This window comes from Halichondria panicea, chromosome 12 (assembly GCF_963675165.1).
Source record: "Halichondria panicea chromosome 12, odHalPani1.1, whole genome shotgun sequence".
Taxonomy (NCBI): domain Eukaryota; kingdom Metazoa; phylum Porifera; class Demospongiae; order Suberitida; family Halichondriidae; genus Halichondria; species Halichondria panicea.
The window spans coordinates 1,385,930-1,413,623 of NC_087388.1; the positions used below are offsets into that span (position 1 = coordinate 1,385,930).

The following is a 27,694-nucleotide window of genomic DNA, read 5'->3' on the forward strand; positions in this document are numbered from 1 at the left end:
GCATCTTGGAGAGATAGTACAGCCAATCAGATGACATAACTATCATGTTTCGTCGATGAAACCAACTTGAAACAGCTGTGGCAATGTGTGTATTGTTAGTACATTAACAAGATAGCAAGAATACCTTCTCTTTCTTTATGTATGGAACAACCACTGCACACAGACACATGTAGCACAGCACAGCCTACATAATAATACAGAATCAAGTTCCTAGTATATAATTAATGGATCTAACCATGCAGCAATCTGCTAAACCGCACCAATTAGTTTAGACCAAGTCTATACCAGTGAATTCCAAGTGAGATAGCTACTGACTCGTAAAGAACATTTTCATCATGTTTTTTCATACAATAGTTATTATGCTGGCACCCCAGCAAAAGCAAAACCATTCATTGCAGTTTTATCACTCCATTTCCTGTTGTATTTCCCTTTACATTTTCAACATCCTGTTTGACTTGGTTTTGCACGAGCCCCTCCCACTCTAGTTAGATCTGACTTTAGAAAAACAAGCTTTGAACGTTTTACAAGCCTTGAACAAGCAAGCAAACAAACTGCAAGATTACACTAGACTAAAGTTTGACCAGTTGTAAGGACTAGAGAAAGAGTGGTGCAAGGTAAACCCTTATTACAGCTTAATTAATACCTCTTCTAGATCTATCTATGATTAGTAGTCTACATTGTCAACAGTTTTCAACAAATTGTTTTATGATCATGATAATAGCTCTCATTTTAAGTATAAAACCTGCCACTTATCTTTGGCCAGAATTACGTCTGTTTGAGTGTAAAACATGTACACCCCTGGTAAAACTTCTTATATTAATACTTAAATTGTAGATCTATAACTTAGTCTAAGAATAAGTGTGGCAATACAGTTCTATACTAGGCAAGTGAATAACATGTAAAACTATAAGATATGAGAACACAGATAAACGAATGAGAGGGATGTAGCAACGCCCAGCACTAAGCTTTCGTTGGATAAAGGCTAGTTGCCTTTAATGAGCAAAAGGGGCGTGTGCACTCTAAAATGGATCAAGATTTCAATACATAGTCTATAGAGTTGCTTATGCAGAGTGATAAAGAATTGAGCTACAAAGAGGATGCTGTTTCCAGGTCTTTCTTTTTGATAACCAATGACGAGAAAATATACTTGCGTTCCACTTTCTATAACCTGCAGTGTCCGGCTTGGAGCACGTTACCATAAGTAAGAGCAGCTAGGAGAGGTATATATGGAACCTTTTTGTAGACTTCTGACAAACGTTCTATGATAGATACCCATGCAGTAGTGTTGCGTGGGTGTATGTGTGCATGCTGCAGGATTAATCTTGTACGCTCTGGCTTCCTACAAGAAAACTATAAGCAGCCGATATCAGAAGCATGCACGATGCCGTGTGTATATATACGTTTTTGAGTGAGACTGGCCTCAAACCAGAGGGTGTGACGTCACACACTGCACTAATTGCCTAGCATCACGTGAGGCATTGTCTATCCCTCTCTTTCAAGAATAAGCAATAATATATTTTTGTACTTAGTTCCTTGGTTTACAGACATCTCGTCGCACAAAATAGTTGATTACATTACATTGTCACTGTCTAGTGTCTAACATATACCATTTCTTGTACGTAGGCTGCATACAATGTCATGTGTTTGTTTATCAAGTTGATACTAATTAACCCTGTGTATGACATCATACATTATTTTTCATGCATGTGCACGGCCTGTACAATGGTATTCATTTCAATGAAATTCATTTTGCAGCCCATAATTATTGAGTAAGTCGTCAGGGATAAGAATTAGAATGCACAAACAAAAATTTGATATTCATAGGCACACACTAACAGGTGGATATAATGGCATGGGACGTACTGTAAACTAGCGAAAACTTAGATGAGCCATAATTATTATGGCATACTACTATAAAATCTCGCTAACAGACATCAAAGGGGGGGAAAGACGTCTGTAGAATGGTCGCTTTTCATGGCCCATTTTGGAATGTTGTCGCACCAATCAGATTGCCAGATTTTATAATGAAACATTCTGGGTATGGTTTTATGTAGAAAAGAAGTGTTCGCTATAGCAGCTAGAAGCTACACAAAAATGATTATTAAGCTGCTGCTAATACTGTACTTCTCTACTTAAACCGTTTTTTCTAGCATATTTAATACCTCGAGGCGTAGCCGCACGGGGGATACGTAAAGCTGGCTGTGCGTGGCCCAACGGTACAATGTAACGACAAATAACAGCTTCTATGGGCTTCTAGCCACATTCTTATGGATTTTAATTAGTGGAGGATTTGCAAAATAAAGTTAGTTTGACTCACCGTGAAGGCAGTTGCATTGCATTCTCTTCAGAATCTTTTATGCATCATCTGTGGGCATACTCAATTTATGTGTTAGCCTTGCACTAAAGCGTTATAGCTGTTTGATCATTGACAGGAAATACAAAATGACTAAAACTTCTACATTCCTTGAAGATCATTAAGCTCCTCATCAAGAGCGTAACCAGGATTTTTCGAAAGAGGGGACAAAAAGTGATCGCTTATCAGCCGTGCAGCGCCATAATTTTGAACGGAAGCCACACCTCTTAATAATAACGTCATAATTAAGTTCTCTACCTAGTTCGGTGTGGCTTGATGTTCTAGAAGGAGCTTTTAAATTAACGCTAAATTGTGTCTGGGCACAAATAAAACGCATGAATCTCGTATACAGTGGAACCTCCATAAACGGACACCATTGGGGAACAGCCTTTTTTCATAATTATGAGAAATGATACCACAGTATACAAATGTGCAAAATCTCACGAATAAAAATCACACACTTAGCGGGCTATGTCATGTGTGATCAGGAAAACCAAATTAAATAGTTACAAGCTAAAAGTCCTATAACTATGATCAGTTTCTGGCTCATGGGAATATTAAGTGATCATGAGAACACTTCTTATCAGTCATTGTTTCCCCAACCAATTTTTGTACTAGATCTAGCTATATAAAACTATATATAATATAGTTTTCCTATGTCATGACCGTGTAGCAATTACGGAAATTCCTTAACATAATGGTCGCAACCATTTGCCGCAGTCTTGTTTCCTGAGGATGTCTGGTTTCAGTTGGGAAGGGGAAACCATGCATGCAAATACCTCTCAACCATGCTGCTAATTATAATAATTCATGGCTGAATATTACGTTTATACTGTTATCACTAAAACTTGACGTACATGCATTGATCGCAAATGCGTGTATTTAACGCTCAAACATGGTCCTATTTTTTATACTGCATGTATACATAAAAATTATATTATAATTATAATTACATTATAATGTTCGAAGGCCGGGTCATTTTGCATGCATACATCTAGGAACATACAACCTATACACTTGTTTAATACATACTATTGGTACCTATATAATTATGCACTCGACAGGCTCAGCACACCTTTGTTGGAGTTGTTGGTGTTTCCTCGCAACCATGCATATAGCTTCTCACCAGAGGAGGCTGGAACCACTTGACCTTGCAGACTACTTTTAGTGTCTGTAAGCTTTTCAGGGGGGGGGGTCAACTTTTATTTCCGTCCGAGATACAAGTCTCAAGGCCAGCTGTGCGTTGACCTCGAGAACGAGCCACCGATGGTATCGAAGCTTACACAAGAGCACTGTATCTCTACTTTTGAGCAAAATTGGCGAAAATAAAAGTTGACCCCTCCCTGCAAAATACCGTTTTAAGATCACATACACTAAAAACTACTGCAAGAGGAAATCCAATTAGTGACCTTAATTAGCTACGGTCAAGTGGTTCCAGCCTCCTCTGTGCTTCTCACTATTTATTTCTGTAATGGGAAGAGTAGAGTGTTAGCTTTGCAGGGACCTGCATGGAAAATACTGAAACATGAACATGCATGTCATTGACATTGCACAGATGCACAGATGAATGTAGCCTCGAATCTATCCCTCGGTTCCAGGCCGCTTCACAAGAAGTCTGGGATCGAGGCTAAGATAAATGCATCCATTTCCTGTTCTATTTCCGTTTACATTTCAACATCCTGGTTTTGCACGAGCCTCTCCCACTCCAGTTAGATTTACTTGTATGTACTCGGAAAACAAGCTTTTGAACAAGCAGCAAACAATCAAGCAAACAAACTGCAAGATTACAAATTACACTGGACTAAAGTTTGGCCCATCGTAAGGACTAGAGAAAAAGTGGTGCAAGGTAAATCCTTATTGCAGCTTAATTAATACAACAGTTTCAATATAAATTGTTTTATGATCATAGCTCTCATTAAAAGGCTCACCTTTGGCCAGACACAAGCTTCTCTGTTTGAGTGTAAAACATGTACATCCCTGGCAAAATTTTTTACTAATGCTTCTATAATTAATTAGTCTAAGAGAATATTAAAGTGTGGCAATTAGTACAACCAGTAGGTTGTACATAGGATTGACAGTGCAGTTGTGCGTGTTTGCACACATTTTGATAGTGCTATAGGCAAATAAGTACATGTAAAACTAAAATATAAGAACACAGATAACGATGAGAGGGATAGCAAAAAGTTTCCGTTGGATAAAGGCTATATAGTTGCGTTTAATGAGCAAAAAGGGGCGTGTGCACTAAAATATGGATTATGGTCTATTTTAAAGCTGCTTATATATAATATTCAGAGTAAGTGATCTCTAAAGGGGGTGTCAGTGTACTCACTGCATGGTCTGTTTTCAGGTCCTTCTTTTCGATAACACAATTGATAGAGAAAGATACTTGCATTCCACTTTCTACCTTATAATTATAACCTGTGTCTTGGAGCACTTTATACAATATACAGTAAGAGCAGGAGAGGTATATGGAAACTTTTGTAGACTTTTGACAAACGTAGATACCCAGTAGTGTTGCGTGGGCATGATGCAGGATTGCTCTTGTTACGCTCCAGTCGTCTACAAGAAAACTATAAAAGCAGATAATTATCGGAATAAGGGAAGCATGCAGTATGTACGTTCTTGAGCGTAACTAGCCTCAAACCAGAGGGTGTGACATCACACACTGCATTTGCCTAGCATCACGTGAGGCGTTGTCTATCCCTCTCTTTCATAAGAATAAGTGTGATAATTCAATAATAATATATTTTTGTGCTTAGTTATCGAGGCACATGGGCGGGTATATAGTAGTCGGTTGGTTTGTCTGTCTGTCTGTTTGTGATTTCTGAGCCTGCTCACCTGAATGCCATAGCACTGCGTTTACAGCATGGTTAGCCTTCACACAACAAGTTATTAGTTTTAATAATGACATATTTTGCTTCGTTGTCGAATAAAAGCGAGCAAAAGCTTGAACTTACACGTTGGCCATAATTATTATAGAACTCTCTATAATTATATGCCCGGCTTTAATTCGAGGCACTGATTTTACAGCCACGTGGATACAAATTATTTGTTTTCATGGGAAGAGACTCCATGCAGTCTTCTTTGCTGGCTATACTGCATGTGAGCCTATACTCCGGTCCCCACTGTATGTCAGCCTGGTGTCTTACTTTTAACACTCCGGGCCTGCTCTGCTGTGATCCAAATAACGTACGGTCCAGGACTCCCAGAGTGCATGTCAGGTGCTATAATATTTTAGCTGCTGACTCTGATGTGATCCTATAGTCCTATAGCTATAGTGTATGTCTGACCATGCACCACTATACGTCTGTTTTCAAGGCCTTGTCATACAGTTCAAATATAGAGTAGGTAGTTTGCCGCTCATGTTCATGTACGTATACCGTAACATTACATGCTTGGTTATGAGACGTAAAACAGCCGAGGGTTAGCACTTCAGTGCTCTAGTATATTAGCTTTGGGTTACAAACATCTCGTTGCACAAAATAGCATAGCTAGTATACACGTAGGCTGCATACATTGTCCTGTGTTTGTTTATCAAGTTGATACCTGTGTATGACATCACATGTGCACAACCTATATAATGATATTCATTTCAATGAAATTCATTTGCAGCCCATAATTATAGAGTAAGTCGTCAGGAATCAAGAATTATTGAGGGATAAGAATTAGAAATACAATTGCAATGCACAAACAAAATGATATCGATAGGCATAGTTATAGGTATGTTAACTAGCGAAAACTTGGATGAGCCATAATTGGCTGAGTACAAGCTAATCTCAGAGCTCTGTAATCACAATAATTATAAGCAGCTAGAATAACACATTATTAAGCTGCTGCTATTCTTTATGGTATTGCTGCCATAAAACTATAGGTTATAAGGAGCTCCAACCACAATCAAGAGCTAGCTGTAAAGTTAATTATGCCTCGATACGAAACCGCACGAGGGATACGGTAAAGCTGACTGTGTGTGTGTGTGTGTGTGTGTGTATTCCAGCTGTAACTGCTCCATGGCTGCAATGCGACGAACACTAACAGCTTCTATAGAGTTCCAGCCACGTTCTCTTGGATTTTGATTTGTGGATTTGCAAACTAAAGCTTTGTTCTCCAGTTATGGCTAATTTTGAATGCATGCTGTTGCAATCTCTTCAAAATCTTACGTAGCATCATCTGTTCGCACAAAGTTTCTATTCGAGTTAGCCTTGCACTAAAGCGCTATATCTCTTTGTTAGCTACAAAAGTCTGAAAAGAGCTGTAATGCTGTGCTGCTATAGCCATTGCGAACTTTAACCTATTACAGATGCAGGGGCGGACTCAGGAATCTTGATGGGGAAAGCTAATTATTATACTAAAAAAATCATCTGCTTTTCAAGCCTATAGCTAGCTACTTTGCAACAAATCACGATGTTTTTCCTGCATGACTCATCAATAATAATTGTTCATGCTCAGTTAAACCATAAATTGAAGAGCTAGAGGGATTGGAAACGGCTGGTACCCTCGAGTAACATCCGCGCTACGCTGCGATTTAATTGAGGCTCACAACAATACCAATATACTGCAAGTAACTGTGCTCAGTCCGTGCAACTCACTTATATTTCAAGGTATATACCTATTGTAGTCGTCATAACCAGCACGCTTACACGTTACAGTTCCACTAGCTCCAAAACAGCCTTGGAAATAGATTAATGTCAAACTAAAGGGCTGAGGAGAACCACCCAATAATTATAAAACCATATAAACCAACAATTTGGGCCTGGAACAATGGCTGTTAAAGCCACCACCCGAACAGAAGGAGTGCCCTGGCTGAGGACAGCGCCCACCCCCCCGAGCGGGTCCCTATAAATTATTGAAACCCCTTAACCGAGCTGGCTGTCCCCCAGCCCGAGCTCGTGGTGTGAAACTAGGGAGGCCAACCCCAAGCAGGCGAAAGGGGGAGGGCGGAGGGAAAGAAACGGCTACTGGAGATCGCTTCTCTATCAAGGTAACTGATACTGCACGTGGATGGCAACCCTACTGCGCATGCGCAGTCAATTACCTGATGCAACCACACCCAAGAACCTCAGCCCTTCTGCTGCCATTAATCATTGTTTAGTGCACTCCCAAAACACACTATGTCTCTTTTTACTGGGTGTGGTCAGTCATTAGCAAGTACTACACGTAGCTTGTGGACTAAGCATGTTATAAAATGCTGAAAGAGATGATGTCTTGAAGAAACACAATTTTATCATTTTGAGGGAATTACCCGGAAACAATTTTGCTTAATAGCCTCGTTCATAGGGCGTAGCGCGGATAGTTTTCGAGGCTCCACTGCAGATTCAATGTAAAAGCATGGCGTGCACCACTCCATTTCCAATCTCTCTAACTCTTCAATCTATGGTTATAAACTGGGTGTGGCCATGACAATGTAATATGGTGCATGTATGCAGTGAGTTAATAGCTAGCTCTACATTCTATCCTTCAGACTTGTCATCAAGGCCAGGAGGGTGCTCAAGCCTCCAAAGCTCCCACTGGATCCTTCACTGACGGATACACCCTTTTTCTGCGCATGTGCTGCAGCATTCAAAGATGCGTAACTACAACGGCTGAATTTCGGTAGCCCTACAGAATAGTAATTTAAATACTTGGAAGGTTATCAAAACATGCATCGCACATTACTCAACTGCTGTTAATAACAGAGTCCACTAGTAAATACTATAATTATGCCGGGTGTATATACGGGCTTCCGTAAAAATTATTAGATTTCTGATAATAAAATATAATGTGGGCCAGTAGCTATAAGTGATCCTGAGTCCTGAGTTAGTCGTGAAGCTTGTCACAGACCTGCTTTGGTTATCCCAGACGTTTCTGGTTTTATCCATGCATCCATTCATGCAATCGTCCCCATGAATCACTTTATGCAATCAAGCTGTTTGAAGTTTGTTTACTAATCTAACTTTAGAGGGATAATTATATACAGTACCTTTAGTCTGGTATAAACGCAATTTGGTACGTGTTAGTACATAAATGTAAATATTTTGAGATTGGAACATTTCTAAGAAAATATGATGATACCATTGTGTTGGTGAACAAATTATCTAAAACATATCCAAAAATATTTCCATGGCAACCAAAGGTGGTGGGTATGTGGTGGTTTATAAAACACCAACATTTTTCTATAGTGGACAATCGCTTAGCGATGGAAAGACCAATTGTTTTCGGCTAAGGTATGGAACTTTGGCACAACATTCCTGAATAGTTTAGCTAACATATGCATGGTTACGTATAGCTTACATAAGTACACGTACTGATTAATACTCAATTATGGGATATTTTAGGTGCCTTTTCGCTTAGCGATGGAACTCAAGCAAATTTGTCGGCTAAGGTCTAATTGTTTTTGCACATTAATTGTTGATAAATTTTCTATCTTTTGATACAAAAAAGTTGTCCAGAAACACTTCAGTTCCGGAGATATTTCATGTTACACATATATTTTACGATCACCCCCATTTTTACCTAAAATGATTTCCCACTACAACAACTTTTGGGGAAATATTTTCAAATAAGGTTGTAGCTTATTTATTCACCTACACAATGGTATCAGCACAATTTCTTAGAAATGTTCCAATCTTGAGATACATTTAAGTACAACTACTCACTCTGTGGTTAAATTTACTCTCAAAGCTGAAGGCACTGTAGCATTAGTTACTAGTAGCCCAGAATCCAGCAATCTGATTGGTCAGTACAGGGTTTATATTTCCCATATTAACCTGTAAATTCTCATATAAACCTTTAATTTTCATGTTTACAACAACCGTTTATTATTTTGTGTTTTTCAAACATGTTTTTTGTAGATTGTATTATAAAGAAGTAACTGTTCTGTTTTTGGTAATGACATAAAATTATAATGTTCAGTCGCTGTTACTACGTTGGTTGTTGGATGTAGGCATAGAGAGATTGATGGTAACGTTGCAGGTACTAAAGTTAAAGTTTGGAGGCATAAATTAACAGCAGTTGGTTTGTGAATTCTGTTGCACTGCCATCTGTGAGTGATCAGTGTGTGCCAGTATGTTAATTGCATGGCTTTACATTGAGGATGTCTGAAACTGACTGCTTTTGACACTCGAAGTTCTCTTGTAGCTGCAAACTCCTTCCAAGCTTCGGTGTCCAGTTGTTTCCATTATCATTTGTTCGTCCACTCCAGCGTTGTAGAGTCTAGTAGCAGCAGTTGCACGGATTTCAGGTCACTCAATAGTGTAATAACATCCCCATGGCACTTTAATCGGTACTCACACCAGTCATTCCATAGCTTGAAGCAGTACTTTGTATCTGAAGTTGTGCTATTAGGAATAGCACTCTTCTTCAATTTTTCCATCTCATTTTTTGTTAATTGAGGTGCAAATGCACGCACTTGCTTGGAGGTAGAGGCACTGCTTGAAGAAAGCTTCATTCACTTTGAGTTAGGTAGAGAAGATTGTGCAGGTTCTGTTGGCTCGTCCAGCTCCTCCTCCTTTCTTTGTTCTGTAGAAAGAGTAGCCAGCTCCGCCTCCAAATTTATGTTGTAGAGGGCGGAGTCTATGGGCTCGGTCATTATTATGCCGAGTACTTCTTCAGAAAAGAGCTTGTCTAGGCCTAGGTCTTTGTCCGCGTCCATTCTTTCGGTTAGTTTTTGAAATGAACCTAACAACTAAACTCGTTAGATACTGTTTAGTCGGTATCTATGGGAATTATAAGCCCACAGGCACTCGTAGTACCCTCGCTTTGCTCGGGATACTACAGCAGGCCTTTGGGCTTATAATTCCCATAGATACCTCCTAAACAGTATCTATAACTATTATGTGGCGGATCCAGTAAAAATGAAAGGGGGGTTCCAAACTAAGAGCTAGCCAGAGATAAAGTAAGGAAAGGGATTGGGAACGGTCAAAAAAATGTGACTATCCGTGATGCGCTACGTCATTGACTTTTTTCATCCTTTGTAGCCTCCATTTATATCAAAATCAAGAATTTATGCAGCCTAGTTGATCAACAGAGACACAACAAAACAAGATATGTAGGTAAAACATCATAGGCTTACAGCAGTGCTTCTTAAAAGGGGCACAAACTAATATAACACTTTCTCGTGTTTTACAGCCTCCATTTTAGTTATAAATGTAAAAACATACAAAAGAGATTTAACCAAGAAAATGTATGCAGGCCAGTTCGTCAACATAGACACAAATAAGCAGGATCTGTAGAAAAACATCATTTGGCTACGGCAGTGCTTCTTAAAAGGGGGCACAGACCAATAATAAGTTTTCAAGCTCTAGAGCACCACAGTCAATTCTTCCACGCTTGGACTTCACTTTAAATAAAGCACAGGACACGTGTAGCCTTACTATACGCAATTCTAAAGTCTCATGAGACTAATAACTAACTAAAAGTAATATTACTTCATTCCGCGGGCGTTGTGCCGGGAAATAATGCGCATCAAGGATGGTTGAGAGGAAATCAATATGAAATCAATGTGAAATGATCACGTGAGTTACTCCCGTTGCCAATCCCTCTATTACTCTATCTCTGAGCTAGCTAGCTGCCACGAACAGTCAACTAGCTAGCCTAGGCTAACCTGAACACTCTTTTGGCAGTTGATACATCAAAACAACAGGTACAATCATTGAATCAAATTACAATAGCTACAAAAACTGATAAATAGCTAGCTGGTGTCATTAAGCCTTCTAAAGTTAACTTTAAAAGGGGGTCAAGGGACCCCATGGACCCTCCTCTGGATCCGCCACTGTATAGTTCAAATAGTAATCAATTGTCCAAAATCGATTCGTAGACAATTGATTTCGACAGATCACTCACGTACGTAATATTCAAAAATCTGAAGATTGTTGTCAAAAATCGATTTCATATCTGATACACACAAGTTACGTTCTCTAAATTTTGCAAACGGGTAGTTTCCTTAGTAACAGCAAATCCTCCTCAGGAGAAACAGAAAGCTGTGTCTGTAATGATCAATCCTGATTTTGTTGTCCGATTTTGCAAGATCATGTTCAGACAGAGCAACTTAGTATAGTTGTTACGCCGTTTGCGACAATTCACTAACACAATTCAATCGTATATAATTTTGTAAAAGCTACTCTAGTATAACTCTTTCATTAATTTTATTAATCAGTGCCGTATAGTTGCGGAAATGACTGATGACAGCCAGTCATGTAATACTCCCCTGCACACTGCTGCAAGCCGTGGGGACTCAGATGAGGTCAGAGAGCTGTTGAAAACAAAGCAATATGAAGTCAACGTCAGAAACTCACACAACCAAACATCTCTTCATCTTGCATGTGCTAATGGTCATCTCGATACGGTTTGGACACTAGCCAATGACTTTGGTGCTGACATAGGAGCTATTGATAATGATGGAAATACACCATTGCTTTTTGCTGCTAAGAACAAACATGTGCAAATAATTATAATGTTGCTTCTATTATCAATGTGTGGTAGACACCTCTTCAACGGAGACTACTTGTCCTATTACTTTAGCCGTAGTCAAATGGATTCTCATCACGTTAAAGTCTTTGAGGATGTCCTCTTCGAGTATTACAATGATTCTGAAGCAGTGGAGAAAACAATGCATCTGATAAGTAAATTCTTTGTTGATTATATTCAATTCAAGGATTATAAAGATGATGGCTTTATTGCATTGTTTGTAGCTGCATCACTCGGTCTCAAAGACTTGATTAATCGACTAGTTACACAGAATAAAGTAGACCTGAATATTAAGGGATTCCATGGCTTGTCTGTTCTCCACGGTGCCTGTTTTGGAGGACACATCCTGCTCATGGAAAATCTTATTTCAGAACATCTTACGGACCTTTCTGTTAAGGATACACAAGGGAACTCAGTTTTGCATTACGCAGCTTTAAAGGGGACTCCCTATGCATGCGATGGTGGTCATATAGAACTGATAGACAAATTAGTGCTTGAACATGGCCTCAATCCCGCAGATAAAAATAATGATGGTAACACACCTCTACATGTTGCAGCCGTTAAAGGACATGTTGAAACAGTGAGACACCTGATTAGCAAGCACAGTGCTGATGTTGATTGCACTAATAATCAGAACAGTACTCCATTGATGCAAGCTGCGCTGAATGGTTGTGTGCATGTTTTGGATATGCTAATCAAAGAATTCAACAGCAGTTGTCATGTCCGAGATGACGATGGTTGTACTCTCCTTCACTATGCATGCGGTGGTGGTCATATAGAACTGATAGACAAATTAGTGCTTGAATATGGCCTCAATCCCGCAGATAAAGATAATGATGGTAACACACCTCTACATTTTGCAGTCATTGAAGGACATGTTGAAACAGTGAGACACCTGATTAGCAAGCACAGTGCTGATGTTGATTGCACTAACAACTACAACACTACTCCATTGATGTTAGCTGCGCTGAATGGTCGTGTGCATGTTTTGGATATGCTAATCAAAGAATTCAACAACAGTTGTCATGTTCGAGGTTGCAATGGTTATACTCTCCTTCACTGTGCATGCGATGGTGGTCATATAGAACTGATAGACAAATTAGTGCTTGAATATGGCCTCGATCTCGCAGATAAAGATAATGATGGTAACACACCTCTACATTTTGCAGCCATTAAAGGACATGTTGAAACAGTGAGACACCTGATTAGCAAGCACAGTGCTGATATTGATTGCACTGACAACTACAACAATACACCATTGATGCTAGCTGTGTGGACTGGTCGTGTGCATGTTTTGGATATGCTAATCAAAGAATTCAACAGCAGTTGTCATGTCCGAGGTGACAATGGTTATACTCTCCTTCACTATGCATGCGGTGGTGGTCATATAGAACTGATAGACAAATTAGTGCTTGAATATGGACTCAATCCCGCAGATAAAGATAATGATGGTAACACACCTCTACATGTTGCAGCCATTGCAGGACGTGTTGAAACAGTGAGACACCTGATTAGCAAGCACAGTGCTGATGTTGATTGCACTAATAATCAGAACAATACACCATTGATGGGTGCTGCGCGGAAGGGTCGTGTGCATGTTTTGGATATGCTAATCAAAGAATTCAACAGCAGTTGTCATGTCCAAGATGACGATGGTTATACTCTCCTTCACTGTGCATGCGATGGTGGTCATATAGAACTGATAGACAAATTAGTGCTTGAATATGGCCTCAATCCCGCAGATAAAGATAATGATGGTAACACACCTCTACATATTGCAGCCTCCATTAAAGGACATGTTGAAACAGTGAGACACCTGATTAGCAAGCACAGTGCTGATGTTGATTGCACTAATAATCAGAACAGTACTCCATTGATGCGAGCTGCGCTGAATGGTTGTGTGCATGTTTTGGATATGCTAATCAAAGAATTCAACAGCAGTTGTCATGTCCGAGGTTACAATGGTTATACTCTCCTTCACTATGCATGCGATGGTGGTCATATAGAACTGATAGACAAATTAGTGCTTGAATATGGCCTCGATCTCGCAGATAAAGATAATGACGGTAACACACCTCTACATGTTGCAGCCATTAAAGGACATGTTGAAACAGTAAGACTTTTGATTACTCAACACAAAATTGATATTAATATCACTAATAATGTTTACTCTACCCCATTGTGTTTAGCAGCTGAAGGTGGTCATGAGATCGTGATTCATGCCTTTAGTAAAGAGTTTAAATGCAGCCCACATAACAGAGGCTACAATGGTCAAACTCTGCTTCACTATGCTTTCCAAAATGGTCACGTAGAACTATTGTATAAACTGGTAGCTCAATATAAGGTGGATCCAACAATTAGAGACAATGATGGGAACACACCTCTACATCTTTTGTGTCCTACACCGCATACTGAAGACATGCTAAGAACAATCCTTTGCAAGTACCAGTACTGGACAGTGTTTCAAGTTAATAATAAAGGTAACACCCCTCTTCACACAGCAACTCTATATGGGCAAGCTCATTGTGCACGTTTACTATTGCAGAAGTATGAAGCTCCACTTTTTGTGCGAAATACAGATGGGAAGACAGCCCTTGATTTAGCTAAACTTCAGAGAAAACAAGAAATTGTTACAATTTATGAAAATCATACTTCCAAACTCCAGTTAACCTATGAGCAACTAGACGAACTTGCTAAACAAGAGTTTACTGGTGAAAAGAACCTCACCAGAATATTTGTTGTAGGGCATCCAGGTGCAGGGAAATCCACGCTTGTTGAGACTATCAAAAAGGAAGGTTTCTTCAGCTACTTCAGCACATCAACTGTTGCACCTCACACTGCAGGCATTATTCCAAGTACTTATGACAGTAGTTATTATGGAAGAATGATACTCTATGATTTTGCTGGTGATTCCGAGTACTACTCCTCACATGCTGCAATTATGGAGTCAATCAACACATCAAAAGGAAGTAATATATATTTGATAGTTTGTGATTTGAGTAAAGGCGAAGAAGCTGCTGCCACTAAATACAGCTACTGGCTTTCATTTCTATCATACAATATTAAGCAATTCTCAAACATGATTATCCTACCAGTGGGAAGCCACGCTGATGTAATCAACAAAACATCAGTTGAACAAGTGTTACGTGTTCTTGACAGCGTATCCCAAAAGTTCTGTAGCAGCTCTAAGATTGATGGCTTTCAAATTGAACAAAGTGTTTCTCTTGATTCTCGTAAACGAGGGACTGTAGTAAATGACATAAAAGAACTCACTAAGAAATTTTCCAATTTGGTATCCCTTTCCCCAGAGACAAGCACACTCTTGGGATTGTTGAAGAAAGACTTTGAACATGTTCCAGCTTGCAAAGTAAGCCTCCTTATCTCTCACATAGAAGATACTGGAATTCCACTGCCACTAAATTCTTCATCACTATACACTCTCATAAGAGAGTTGCATGATTTGGGTCTGCTAATGATGATAGAGAGAGAAGGGGACTCCATTGAGAACCATATAATAATTCTCAAGATATCAACATTCACATCAAATGTACACAAAAAACTCTTTTCAGAGTCTGCTAAAGCTGACCTCACAGAGCACATTGATCAACTCAAGTTTAGCGTAGGTATAATTCCAGAATCACTACTGGAGAGAGTACTACCAGAGTACATCACAAAAGAAAGTCTACTGCAGTTGCAGTACTGTCACGAAATTGAAAATTTGTACGTAGAAGAGGACCACACTCTTTCTCAACTCACTTCAGAACCTGTACCAACAGATAGTGCCACTAAAGAGAAATCTCATTTATTTTTCCCTGCTCTGTGTGATCTCAAGCTTGACGACATTCAATGGCCTAAATCCGAAGGTGATAAGATTACTTTGGGATGGTATGCTAAATGTGATGGTGACAGATTCGACTTCTTTCCAACACGATTTCTTCATGTGCTTATCGTTCACCTCTCTCACAACTTTGCACTAAAACAAATCCTGCCCACAAGACACAGACTCTCCACTACAGCTTTGATTGCTGAGGTACATGCTGCCAATCCTAGCTGTCATGTCTGGTCGACTGGTCTGCATTGGCTTATGAAGAATGGAGTGGAAGTGTTCGTCGATATGCCTAAAGAAGCTGATAGTAAAGAACTGGTTGTACTAGCAAGGAGTGACGTCCGAAATCAAGCCAAGTGTTCTGAAACTCTGCATCAAGTTATTCAAAAGGTAGTGGAAGCAAAAATGGAGTTCTGTGCTAGTATAGTGCCTACTGTTTACCTTCTTGATCCGAGCAACCTCAAAGATGAACCTTTTACGAATGCTTTGAGTTCATCTAAATACGCTCTTAGTGATATCGAAGAAGCACTAGCAGAAGGCACTGAGGAAGTTGCCGATAAAGACAGGCAATGCTTCTGCACTCCGATCAAAGAATGGATTAGCCCAACAAGATGGGCCATATCTTACTGGAGTAAGTTTCACACACACATATACACGCGTAATTAATTAATTTGTTTGTTATTGTACTACAGATCTGTTTTTTCCAATGAATACCTTCTTGGTTCATTCTGCTTTGCAAGAAGTAAAGGATGCTCAATGGAAACTGCTAGGAATGAGTCTTCCGATCCCCTGGAACAAATTAGCTGACATTGAGAATAATGACTCATCATACCCTGGTGACATTGCTAAGAAAGAAGAAGTAATTCGACTGTGGATGTCTCAAGAACCCACCTGGATAGTGTTGGTAGACGCTCTCAGTCAATCTGCATATGAATGGTCACAGGATTCAAGTCAAATCTCACAAGAGCACAGTAAGTACCTCACAATCATTAGCTATATTATTTGCTTATTCATGCGTGCATTATATAATAATTATAGATGTGCCTCTACAAAAGAAAATTTTAGAAAAAGATTCATCTCTTCGTCCCGACGAGGACTTTCTCCAATCATTTGCTGCCATCATTGGCTCTCGTTGGCAGTGTCTTGCTTTCCCCCTCTCCCTCACTTCTAAAGACATTGTGAGCATCAAGGGAGAGACAAGAGGAGCAGAGCCGACCAGACAAGCACTCGTCATGCTGCAGAAATGGGCAGCCAGGGAGACGGCAACTTATGGTCAGTTGAGAGAGAGACTCCGTACACTCTCAGTATTTCATATCTGAGAAAATTTATAGTATCATGCATCACAGCACAAATTTTATGTGTAGCTACGTTAATGCACCTCCTGCATGTAACTGTTTTATCACTTTATTGTGTCAATGAACTTCAGAACTCATGCTTCACCATAATATTATAATTTTCTTACTATTGCACTTTTAATCTACATTTTCCTACACTGCCTTGCTAATATTAAACATCTTCGCATCTTTTTGTTAGCCTTTTATCAATTCATTAGTTAATTAATGCTTCCCCCAAGTAATTTTTGTACTTTTCAGCTAGAGTTTTAGTGTTGAACAAAATGTCTGTAACAACTCCAAGATTGATGATTTAAACGAGGAGCTGTGGATGACATAAAGAACTACTATAAGAATAATCATCGTCTATCAGACTTTCCCTCTCTCCTGGGATTTTTGAAAAAAGACTTTGAACACGTTCCAGCTTGCAAAGTAAGCCTCGATCCTTATCTCTCACATAGAAGATACTGAAATTTGGCTCACACCCTAAGACAGTTACTCGCATCAGATGTACAAAGTCTGCTAAAGCGGACGTCACCAATTACATCAATCAACTCCAGCTCAGCGTAGGCATATACAAAATCGTTATACTGCATGGAAAAGTACTAACAGAATATACCACAAGCTGCAGTATACTGCCATGAAATTGAGAATTTGTATGTGGAGGACCACAGTCTTTCTCAACTCACTTCAGAACCAGTACCAACTGAGAGTTCCACTAAAGAGAAATCTCGCCTGAAATTCTGCTCACACCAGTTACTCATATCAGATGTACCCATAATCGTATGTTTTCAAATATTGTCAAAGTCTGCTAAATTACATCGATCAACTCAGGCTCAGCGTGGTCAAGATTTCCTAAAGCGACGTCTGCAGATACAAGTGTTTAAGTTAGAGCTAGCCAAGAGTATCCATTATACACGCGTGCTCATCAGGCAAAGGTACATCAGGTAAGTCAGTCTGGTATGTGTGTGTGCCATGTAGTGTACTGACTGCAGGGTGAGGTCAATATTACAGAATCGCTTGCTGGAAAAAAACTACCAGAATACACCACAAGTTGCAGTACTGCTGAGAATTTGTACGTGGAAGAGGACCACAGTTCTTCTCAACTCACTTCAGAACCAGTACTAACTGTGAGTGCCACTATAAAGAGAAATCTCGTCTGCTTTTTTTGATCTCTGGGTCAAAGGTGACAAAATTATCCAGGATTTTATACTAAATGTGATGTTGGCAGATTTGACTATTTCCTAATAATTTCATTTCTCTCACAGCTTTTCATGAAAATAAAGCTTGCCAACAAGCCGCAGTTCTCTATAATAACTGATCCTTCTTCTTCTTTGATTGCAGAGGTCCAATTATATGCTGCCAATCCTCGCTGTCATGTCTGGTCTACATGTACTATACTTGGTATGTAGGCTTATGAATGGAGTGGATGTATTCGTTGATATGCCTAAAGACGCTGATAGGCTAATAGTGAGAAGTGGCAATAAAACATAAAATGTGCTAACACTCTGCATCTATCTAGTTATTCAAAAACGAAACAGAATATTATGGAAACAAAATTGATTTCTGTACTGCCTTCTGTTTACCTTCTTGATCCAAGCTATCTCAAGGAGGAAACTTTTACGAAGGCTATATAGAAATGGACCTAAATATGCTCTAAGAGATATTGATAAAGCATTAGTAGAAGGAACTAAGCAAGTCATGGAAAGAAGGTCATTACTTCTCTATTCTGATGAAAGATTGGGTCATCCCAAAAGATGGACTACTGGAGTAAGTTTCAAGCACACATGCACACGCCACCTGTAAATGTTTTATTTGTAATCAATGTTTTATTTGTTGTTTCCAATAGTCAAGATATACCCACAACTCCTAATGTTGCGCAGGTACTGAAAATGCCCCACTTCAATCAAAGATTGGATCAGCTCAGGTGATATTCTACTGGAGTAAGCAGCATTCAAATACACCATCTAATTTGTCCATGAGCTTAATTTTTTCATTGTACAGATTTGTTGGTTCCGATGGATGAGTCCCTGATTGACTCTGCTTTAAACTGCTTTGGAGAATATTTCAATCCATTGGAATAACGAAGCATCCTTCCCTGGTGATAATTATTTCCAAGATAATTTGACCGTTGGATTTTCCCCAGAGACAAATTCTCTTCTGGGATTGTTGAAAACAACTTTGACTACATTCCAGCTTGTAAAGTAAGCCTCCTTATCTCTCACATAGAAGATACTGATATTCTGCTCACACCCTAAGAGAGTTACTCGCATCAGATGTACCTATAATCATAATATTATATTGTCAAAGTCTGCTAAAGCGGATGTCACCAATTACATCGATCAACTCAAGCTCAGCGTAGTCATAAATTATTACAGAATCGCTGCTGCATGGAAAAAGTACTACCAGAATAATTATACCACAAGCTGCAGTACTGCCACGAATTTGACAATTTGTACGTGGAAGAGAACCACAGTCTCAACTCACTTCAGAACCAGTACCAACTAAGGGTGCCACTAAAGAAAAATCTCGTCTGCTTTTTTATCTCTGGGTCAAAGGTGACAAGAATACCCAGAATTTTATGCTAAATGTGATGTTGACAGATTTGACTATTTCCTAACGATTTCTTAATCTCATTTCTCTCACAGCTTTTCATGAAAACTAAACTTCCCAACAATTGCAAGCGGATAACTTCTCATTTTCTGATTCTTCTACTGCTAATAGTTATTTGATTCCAGAGGTCCAATTATGCTGCCAATCCTCGCTGTCATGTGTGGTCGACTGGTCTACATTGGCTTATGAAGAACGGAGTGGAGGTATTTGTCGATATGCCTATAGACGCTGATAGTGATAGCGAGAAGTGGCAACAAAATATAACACTCTACAACTAGTTGTGGAAACAAAATTTATTTCTGTACTGGTATAGATATTGCCTTTTGTTTACCTTCTTAATCCGAGCAGAAATGCACCTAAATATACTCAAAAGTATTGATGAAGCACTGAAAGAACTAAGCAAGTCATGGGTAAAGACAATGCTTCTCTATACTCGGATGAAAAATTGGGTCATCCCAAAAGATGGACTATATCTTACTGGAGTAAGTTTCAAGCATGCACTCACATGCTCACATGCGCACACCACCTGTAAATGTTTTATTTGTTGTTTCCAATATAGATAAGATCTACCCAGATACAACTCCTAATGATGCGCAGGCACTGAAAATGCCTCACTTCAATCAAAGATTGGATCAGCTCAGGTGACATTCTACTGGAGTAAGCATCATTCAAACCCAACATTTAATTTATGAGCTTAATTATTTCCTTGTACACATTTGTTTTTCCGATGAATGAGTCCCTGATTGACTCTGCTTTGAACTGCTTACAAGGATGAATACTCATGCATTGGAATAACTACTTAAAACAAAACATCCTGATTTTGCCAAATAGTATAATTCAACTGGAAAGTCTCAAGAACACACCTGGAAAATATTAGTAGAGGTTCTCGCAGTCAACCCACAGGATTGTCAACAAAACAATTCAAATCTCACACGAGCACAGTAAGTACACTACCGTATAGCGGGTATATTTTGCGGGTATATTTTGAGGGTATAAACTTTCGCGGAATGACTGTTAGAAAGGTTTTGGTGGAATAGCAGTCTTTTAGTGGGTATATTTAGTTAACGAAAACCACAAACATTTATATACCCTCGAAATATACCCGCTATATAATAATACGGTATATAAGTTATTATATAGCTATATTCATTCATTCTATTGTAGACGTGCTTCTACACAGGAAAAGCATTATTGAAAGCAATTATCTGCATGTCCGTCCTGACGATTCCAATCATTTGCTGCCCTCATTGGCTCTCGATGGCAGTGTCTTACTTCTCCCTTCTCCCTCACTTCTGAAGACATTGTGAGCATCAAGAGAGAGACAAGAGGATCAGAGCCGACCAGACAAGCACTCGTCATGCTGCATGGTCATGCACTTTTCGTGTTCCATATCTGTACCACATTATGTTAGATTTAGCTGCATTCATTCAATTGCACTTACATACTGTAGATATAGCTGTTAAATTCAACACATGTTTGTGTCGCTGAACTTTCAGAACTCATGCCTTGCCACTTAAGCAAAAATTACTTTTACACTTCCAATCGTTACTTTTTCTACTGTGTATATGCAACATGTTACGTCCTTCAAAATTAGCACATTTTTGTTACTACTGTACAGTTATTCTAATGTTGTCAATTCTGACATGAATGAAATGAATTTTTGCACTCAGTTCTATATCTTCAATGGCCAGGTGTGCATGCAATGTCATGACTTAATTATGTATACTGTAAAAACTACATTATTACTCAATACACAGTACAGTAGTTTCGTATAGTTATACCTGTTTGTCGCAACCATTAGCTATTGACAGTGTGTACTTGTACGAAACTGTACCAGTGCAGTACCTATAAAATAAGCAGTCCTATCGGGAATGGAAACCAGACACCATCTTATCCATGCATAATTATATATAATTCCTGATTATACAGTAACTGTTGCTGATCATGAACATTATACAGAAATTAACTTGATATTGAATTTGTATTTAATTATGTATACTTTTCCAGTTAAATTAATGTCATGCAAGAGTTCAATAATTCAGTGACTATCATTACAATAAACGTAGATCCATTAATTAATTATATACTAGGAACTTGATTCTGTATTATTATGTAGGCTGTGCTACATGTGTCTGTGTGCAGTGTTGTTCCATACATGAAGAAAGAGAAGGTATTCTTGCTATAGCTATTTTATCTTGTTAATGTACTAACAATACACACATTGCCACAGCTGTTTCAAGCTGATTCCATCAACGAAACATGATAGTTATGTCATCTGATTCGCTGTACTATCTCTCCAAGATGCCTTCATCCAAAACGAGGGTGCATAATGCTGCTCTTATAGTTATATGCATGTATTATATACGTGTGGATAAGACACTGAAGTCCAGATGATACAAGGAGATTGACTAGTGGAAGGGAACAAAGTCATGTATACAAGGCTCTAAAAGAGGAGGAATGGCAGTTGGAAAAGGGGTAGGAAAAAAAAACGATGGTGATTGGTCTGTCATTATGGCAAGACGAAAGTAAAAAAAGGAAGCTGATATACAAGCAGCTAAATTGTGAGCTGCGACCCATGACTGCTGATGAAGCTGCTAGTATCCCAGCAACCGGACTGTCCGAAACAGAAAGACTTGAGATAGTCAAGGCTATTGGCCTCCCGAAAGGCCATTGGTACAAGTGCCCCAATGGCCACACCTATGCAATTGGCGGGCGTGGGGGAGCGATGCAAAGGGCCAAGTGTCCCGAATATAAAGTCGAAATTGGAGGAATGAGTCATGCCCTAGCAGCCGGCAATGTACATGCATGCACCGGAAATGGACAGCTCAAGACTTGCTGTATGGTGAGAAGCAGCTAACCTTGCAAACTTTGATCCACTGGAATTTGACAGACTGTAGTTTAGGCTGAATTTCCCTTAACTTTTTTGGTTAATGAACTCTTGCTTTTACTAATAGTTTTGTATCGAGTTTTTATGATAACCATGCAGCAATCTGTTAAACCGCACCAATTAGTTTAGCACCAAGTCTATAGAATCTAGCTACCAGTGAATTCCAAGTGAGATAGCTACTGACTCGTAACGAGAAGACTATGGAATAACCTGCCACCACTAGACATTAACCTCAGGAGCAGCTCTATCAAAGCAAAATTGAAGAATCTCCTCTGGCAACACTTCCTTAGCAATTTTTTGATTCTGACGCTCCCTGCACTTTCCACTTCAAGTGCCCATGCAACAAATGTTGTTAGTTATATAATTGGTAACCTGTCTCTACAGGCTTGCCTTCAGCATTATACTAGGTCATTGCTATATTTATTCAGAACTCATTTTGTCTTTAATGCTGTAAAATCATGTTGAATTGAATTGAATTGAATTGAATTGAATTGAACATTTTCATCATGTTTTTTCATACAATAGTTATTATGCTTGCACCTAGCCTCGATTCCAGGCCGATTAAAATACGTATTTTAATCGGCCTGGTCTCGAGGCTAAAGCAGAACCAATCATAGGCTCTTATCAGCCGTCACTCCTTTCAGACGATCGTCATCCACACTATTGCAGGCTGTGAGTCTTTTGTTAACATAGCAGGCTAAGGGTAGCTATCAGAGAATGCTATCCGATGGGCTAGAAACCTTCAATTGAACTTTCTATCTACCTTATAGCGTGTAATTTTCGTGGAGCAAAATATTCGTGGTTTTCGTGGTTGGAGGCCTGACCACGAATATTTCACTCACGAATGAAGCGACCTTGCCACCTTTACCTGCAGTGCAAGCAGCAACCACGAAAATATTACCCACGAAATGTCTCAATATTTCTGAACCACGAATATTTTGTCCCCCGAAAATTACCCGCTATACGGTACTTCCTTCAATCCACTTCCTTTCGTTGTGATGTCATAGTTTTACTGAGCATAAACGATGTTATCCCTTTACCGGTCAGGTTGTTGTAAATTTTACAACAACAATCTGGGAGGGAGCGTGCTAGCAACTTGTGAATGTTGCATGATATTGGATTCTGTGGCAGATTGGATAGTATCATGAATGCGATTATCCTTTGAAGTTATGCTGAGCTGTTCAATTAGGACACTTAAAAAAAAAAAGAAGGTTTAAAACAAGCTATACAGCATGTAGGACTGAGTAGTATCCATTGGTAGACCCTCTGGACTATTTTGGTAGCCATAGAATATTTTCTAAGAGGAAGCAGCAAGCCATTTGTGTACACAGGCACTTCACAAGTGGACACAAGCTCTACAATAGTCTACATGCTTGCTAAGCAGCTTAGAGTTGACCAGAGTGCAGCTTTTAAAGGCCACACATACTTCCATCGAGGCAGCAGCAAGGCATAAAATCGATGGTTAGTTTGTGCACAGCCATTGACCCACGCCCATCTCTACAAGCCATAGCAACTTCATTGGGGGCGGACATAACATTAAGCTAATTTGGTGGGTTGGGCTCAGATGCAAACTAGGAACTGCTCCAGATTGTGTCGAGATTGTGTGCGGCTGAACGGGAAAGGGTTATCCAAAGCCCCCAGACCGGGGGGGATATTAGCGCATGCACAAGCAGTCGATACCAGGCCCACTTCGCTAGTGGGAAGTGCGGCCTGGGATCGAGGCTATATATACATGTGAAGTGAGCCCTGAACAAGCATTGAACAAGCTATCAAGCAGACTGCAAGACTGCATCAATAGGTAAACAAATAGATCTACCACCAAAACATTTGCAATGTGAAAAGTTTCTAGGTTTGGCAGGGGGAAACACCAAAAAGCGTAGAAACAAGAAATGCAGCCAGAGCATATTAACTCCAATCCGTTAAAGTTAAATTAGACTCTACATAAGTTAACGCGTCATTCACATGTACATTTTTCACACAATGTTTTGTTAAATTTTTTCGATATAATAATTATCATAGTAGTTTTTCCACCCTATTAATTTTGGTGGTTTTCCCAGCCAATCCTAAGTTTTTGATGAGTTTCCCTAATAATTATACAGTGAGAGTAAAATACTACAATAGGGTGAGTAGATGTATCGCAAGATTGGAACATTTCTGCACCTACCATTGTATAGTGACTGATGAAACATAATTATTATTCAAAAATATTTCCCTAAAAGTTATATTGTAGTGGGAAATCATTTTAGGTGATCGTAAAAAAAATGTGTGTACAGTAGAACCTCGATTATCCGGACACCTTGGTTCCAGAAGCAGGCCGGATAAGTGAATATGCCGGATAATCGAATAGATAACCACGCCTTGATCCACCCACATTATTGATAAACAGCAGTGCCATATGGTTGTCTGCGCATGTGCAGAAGATAAGCAGGCATGTCTCCATGGTAACAGCTGCAACCCTCGTGCTCGTTTGAGGGACACGCCCATTTTCTGATCTGATAACAATAAAACTGCCAAGCCGGATAATCGAGGTTCCGGATAATGGAGGGCCGGATAATCGAGGTTCTACTGTAACATTAAATATCTCCGATAAAGTATGGATACATTTTTGTATCAAAAGATAGCATGTGCAAGACCTTAGCCGACAAATTTGCTTGAGTTCCATCGCTAGGCGAAAAGGCACCAAAAAGAACTCGCAAAACTTTACGAAACCATTAGATAAACTATTCAGGAATGTTGTGCCAGAGTTCCCTTACCTTAGCCGACAACGCTTGGTCTTTTAGCGATAGAACATTTTGCTCTTATATAAACCACCACATACCTATACCACCTTTGGATCCAATTTTGGGTACATTTTAGAGTATTCTTTTATCTACACACAATGGTATCAGCAAAATTTCTTAGAAATGTTCCCATCACAAGATATTCACATTTGTGTACCAATACCAGCAAATTTGCGTTTTTTACTCTCTAGGCTGCAGGCACTGAAGTGTTGAGCACAGGCATACGGACTCCATCTAAATAAGCAGGTAAGTTTGTAGAATAAGTCTTACAGTCAGTCACTCATTTGCGGTGAAGTGTAATAATAGTGCATTTATATCTACAGGGTTGGTTGGCAGAAGTTAAAAGTTGAAGTGCAGTCAACCATGACCAATAATTGCATTAGTAGGGAGAAACACACACAGTGTGTAGTCATTGGTTGAGTGCCTTCAACTTTTAACTTCTGCCAACCAACCTGAAATCCTCTGTATGTGTATATGCATGTGAACGTTTTTTGAATATCTTAACACACAATCATACGAAAGAATAGCTATAGCTGTGCAGCCCAGTTTTCAGATTTCAGATGTGATCCTTCCCTGCAGAGATACATGTATAACAATTTGAACGTAGGAGAAAATAATTATGTGAAAAGTGTTAGGGGCGTGGTACAGGAAGCACTGGGACAGGCGAGTTAAGCGGGAGAATTAAATCACATGTGAATGCATCAAGTAAAAATTAGGAATTTTAGGGGTCATGAAGGCGGCCACTCATTTACCGCTCGCGGATAAATGAGGCGGTCGCTCTTTACCGCTCGCGGTATTTTCGGGTGGGTAAAGGAATCAACATTCATTTATCGCTCGCGGGTAGAGAAGGAGGCACCCTTTACCACGCGCGGCATAGGAGGGCGGCAAGCGGAGGCAGGTGACCCCTATCGGCCACCATAGGAATTAGACACATTTCCGGTTTTGAAATATGAAGCTTTAAAAGGTCAACACATTGTAGTACAGTAGAACCTCGATTATATCCGGCCCTCGATTATCCGGAACCTCGATTATCTGGCTTGGCAGTTTTCTTTTTAATCAGATTACATAATTCAGAAAATGGGCGTGTCCCTCAAATGCGCATGCGCGTTGCAGCTGTTACCATGGAGACATGCCTGCTTTTCTTTTGCGCATGCGCAGACAACCATGCGGCACTGCTGTTCATCAATAAAGTGGGTGGATGAAGGCGTGGTTTATCTATTTGATTATCCGGCATATTCACTTATCCGGCCTGCTTCTGGAACCAAGGTGTCCGGATAATCGAGGTTCTACTGTACATGGTTTGTAAGCAGGGTGGCTTCTTGGAATTTTTTGGGAAACCATTTTTACCTACATAATTGTTACATGTTAGATTAATAAGGTCAAAGGTCATAGCAATCAGGGCCTTAAATAGAGTGTTAGTGCAATTGTCTATTGTTAATGTTATGCCTCAACGTAGTCGGGCGCCGCCGCCCTCTACCGTTGCCCGAAAGGAGGTCGGGAATCAAGCCTATCCACAGTTTTGTTCTGTTGTTGGAATTCCAACATTCCACCAGCTCCAATCAGATTGCAGTATCTCAAGGGGATTGATCACACCCACTCAACTGTACCACGTGTGAATTTTGCACACGTTGGATTGACTGAGAGGCGAGGCCAACACCCACTTTAATAAATAATATTCATTGGTTAGCACCCACATAGAATGAATGATATTCATGATACTATTGCGTAACAGGCCAGAACAAAACTGTGGATAGGCTTGATTCCCGACCTCCTTCAAGGAGGGCGGCGGCACTCGACTAGCCTCAACGATGCGCATGCGCAAGTAAGGTATACGGTAGTGTGGTGTGTCACAGTGTGTGTCTGTGTGTCTGTGTGTGTAGACTGCTACAGCTGCTCAAGGATCAATGAAGTGCAAGTAAGAGTTTCTATAGGCTTCTAGAGTAAACCACCGATTATCGAACACGAGCTATTTTTGAACGCTTGTTCTCGAGGACAGCGGCTCAGATCAGAGCACTAAGCTGATAGTTCCTAGGTATAGACAAGGTCAGGCTCTATTCAAGTCCAAACTCACGGCCAACAAAAAGTTTCTTCGGCCGAGTGACAGGACCAAATACTCAACTATTGGAACAGATTTAGTTCGAACATAGCCACGATTCTTCGAACTCTCTCTCTTTCATATCGACAGAAGGCTCTAAGCAGCTAGCTACAATGCATGACCGTAATCTACAACTAGTAAACTATGTACAGCTCTGGTTTCGAGGTCTGACTCCAAACCGTTAGACAATGGTGGCCTCTTGAAAAAGTTCAGTATTGCCATCAAAATCCGAAGGATTATTGCCTTTTTCTTTATAATCTCCGGTGTAGCCATGATGTAATACTGCAACTTTAGGAAAAAAATGAAGATTATGAGCGTACGCTTGCTAATGCCTCTCGCCATGTTTTTGCTTTCGCTCAAAAGTATAT

The 27,694-nt window shown here is 39.7% G+C and overlaps 1 protein-coding gene across 15 annotated transcripts; it reads left to right on the top strand.

Moving 5' to 3' along the window:
• The first annotated feature begins 497 nt into the window (after positions 1 to 497).
• Positions 498 to 21,248, top strand: LOC135344769 (uncharacterized). Of its 15 annotated transcripts, none has more exons than XM_064542057.1 (13): positions 3,750 to 4,199; positions 11,484 to 16,251; positions 16,313 to 16,591; positions 16,659 to 17,734; positions 17,786 to 17,898; positions 17,947 to 18,081; positions 18,220 to 18,721; positions 18,801 to 18,878; positions 18,956 to 19,509; positions 19,600 to 20,046; positions 20,124 to 20,205; positions 20,396 to 20,505; positions 20,729 to 21,246. In XM_064542057.1, exons 2-4 carry the CDS (start codon positions 11,502 to 11,504, stop codon positions 16,937 to 16,939), a joined length of 5,310 nt encoding a protein of 1,769 aa, XP_064398127.1. In that variant the 5' UTR covers positions 3,750 to 4,199; positions 11,484 to 11,501; the 3' UTR covers positions 16,940 to 17,734; positions 17,786 to 17,898; positions 17,947 to 18,081; positions 18,220 to 18,721; positions 18,801 to 18,878; positions 18,956 to 19,509; positions 19,600 to 20,046; positions 20,124 to 20,205; positions 20,396 to 20,505; positions 20,729 to 21,246. The 15 variants fall into 15 exon arrangements, with proteins under 15 accessions (XP_064398117.1, XP_064398127.1, XP_064398128.1 ...); XM_064542058.1 differs by having other exon boundaries at positions 20,745 to 21,246; XM_064542055.1 differs by having other exon boundaries at positions 19,600 to 19,767; positions 19,913 to 20,046; positions 20,124 to 20,505.
• Positions 21,249 to 27,694: the final 6,446 nt, after the last annotated feature.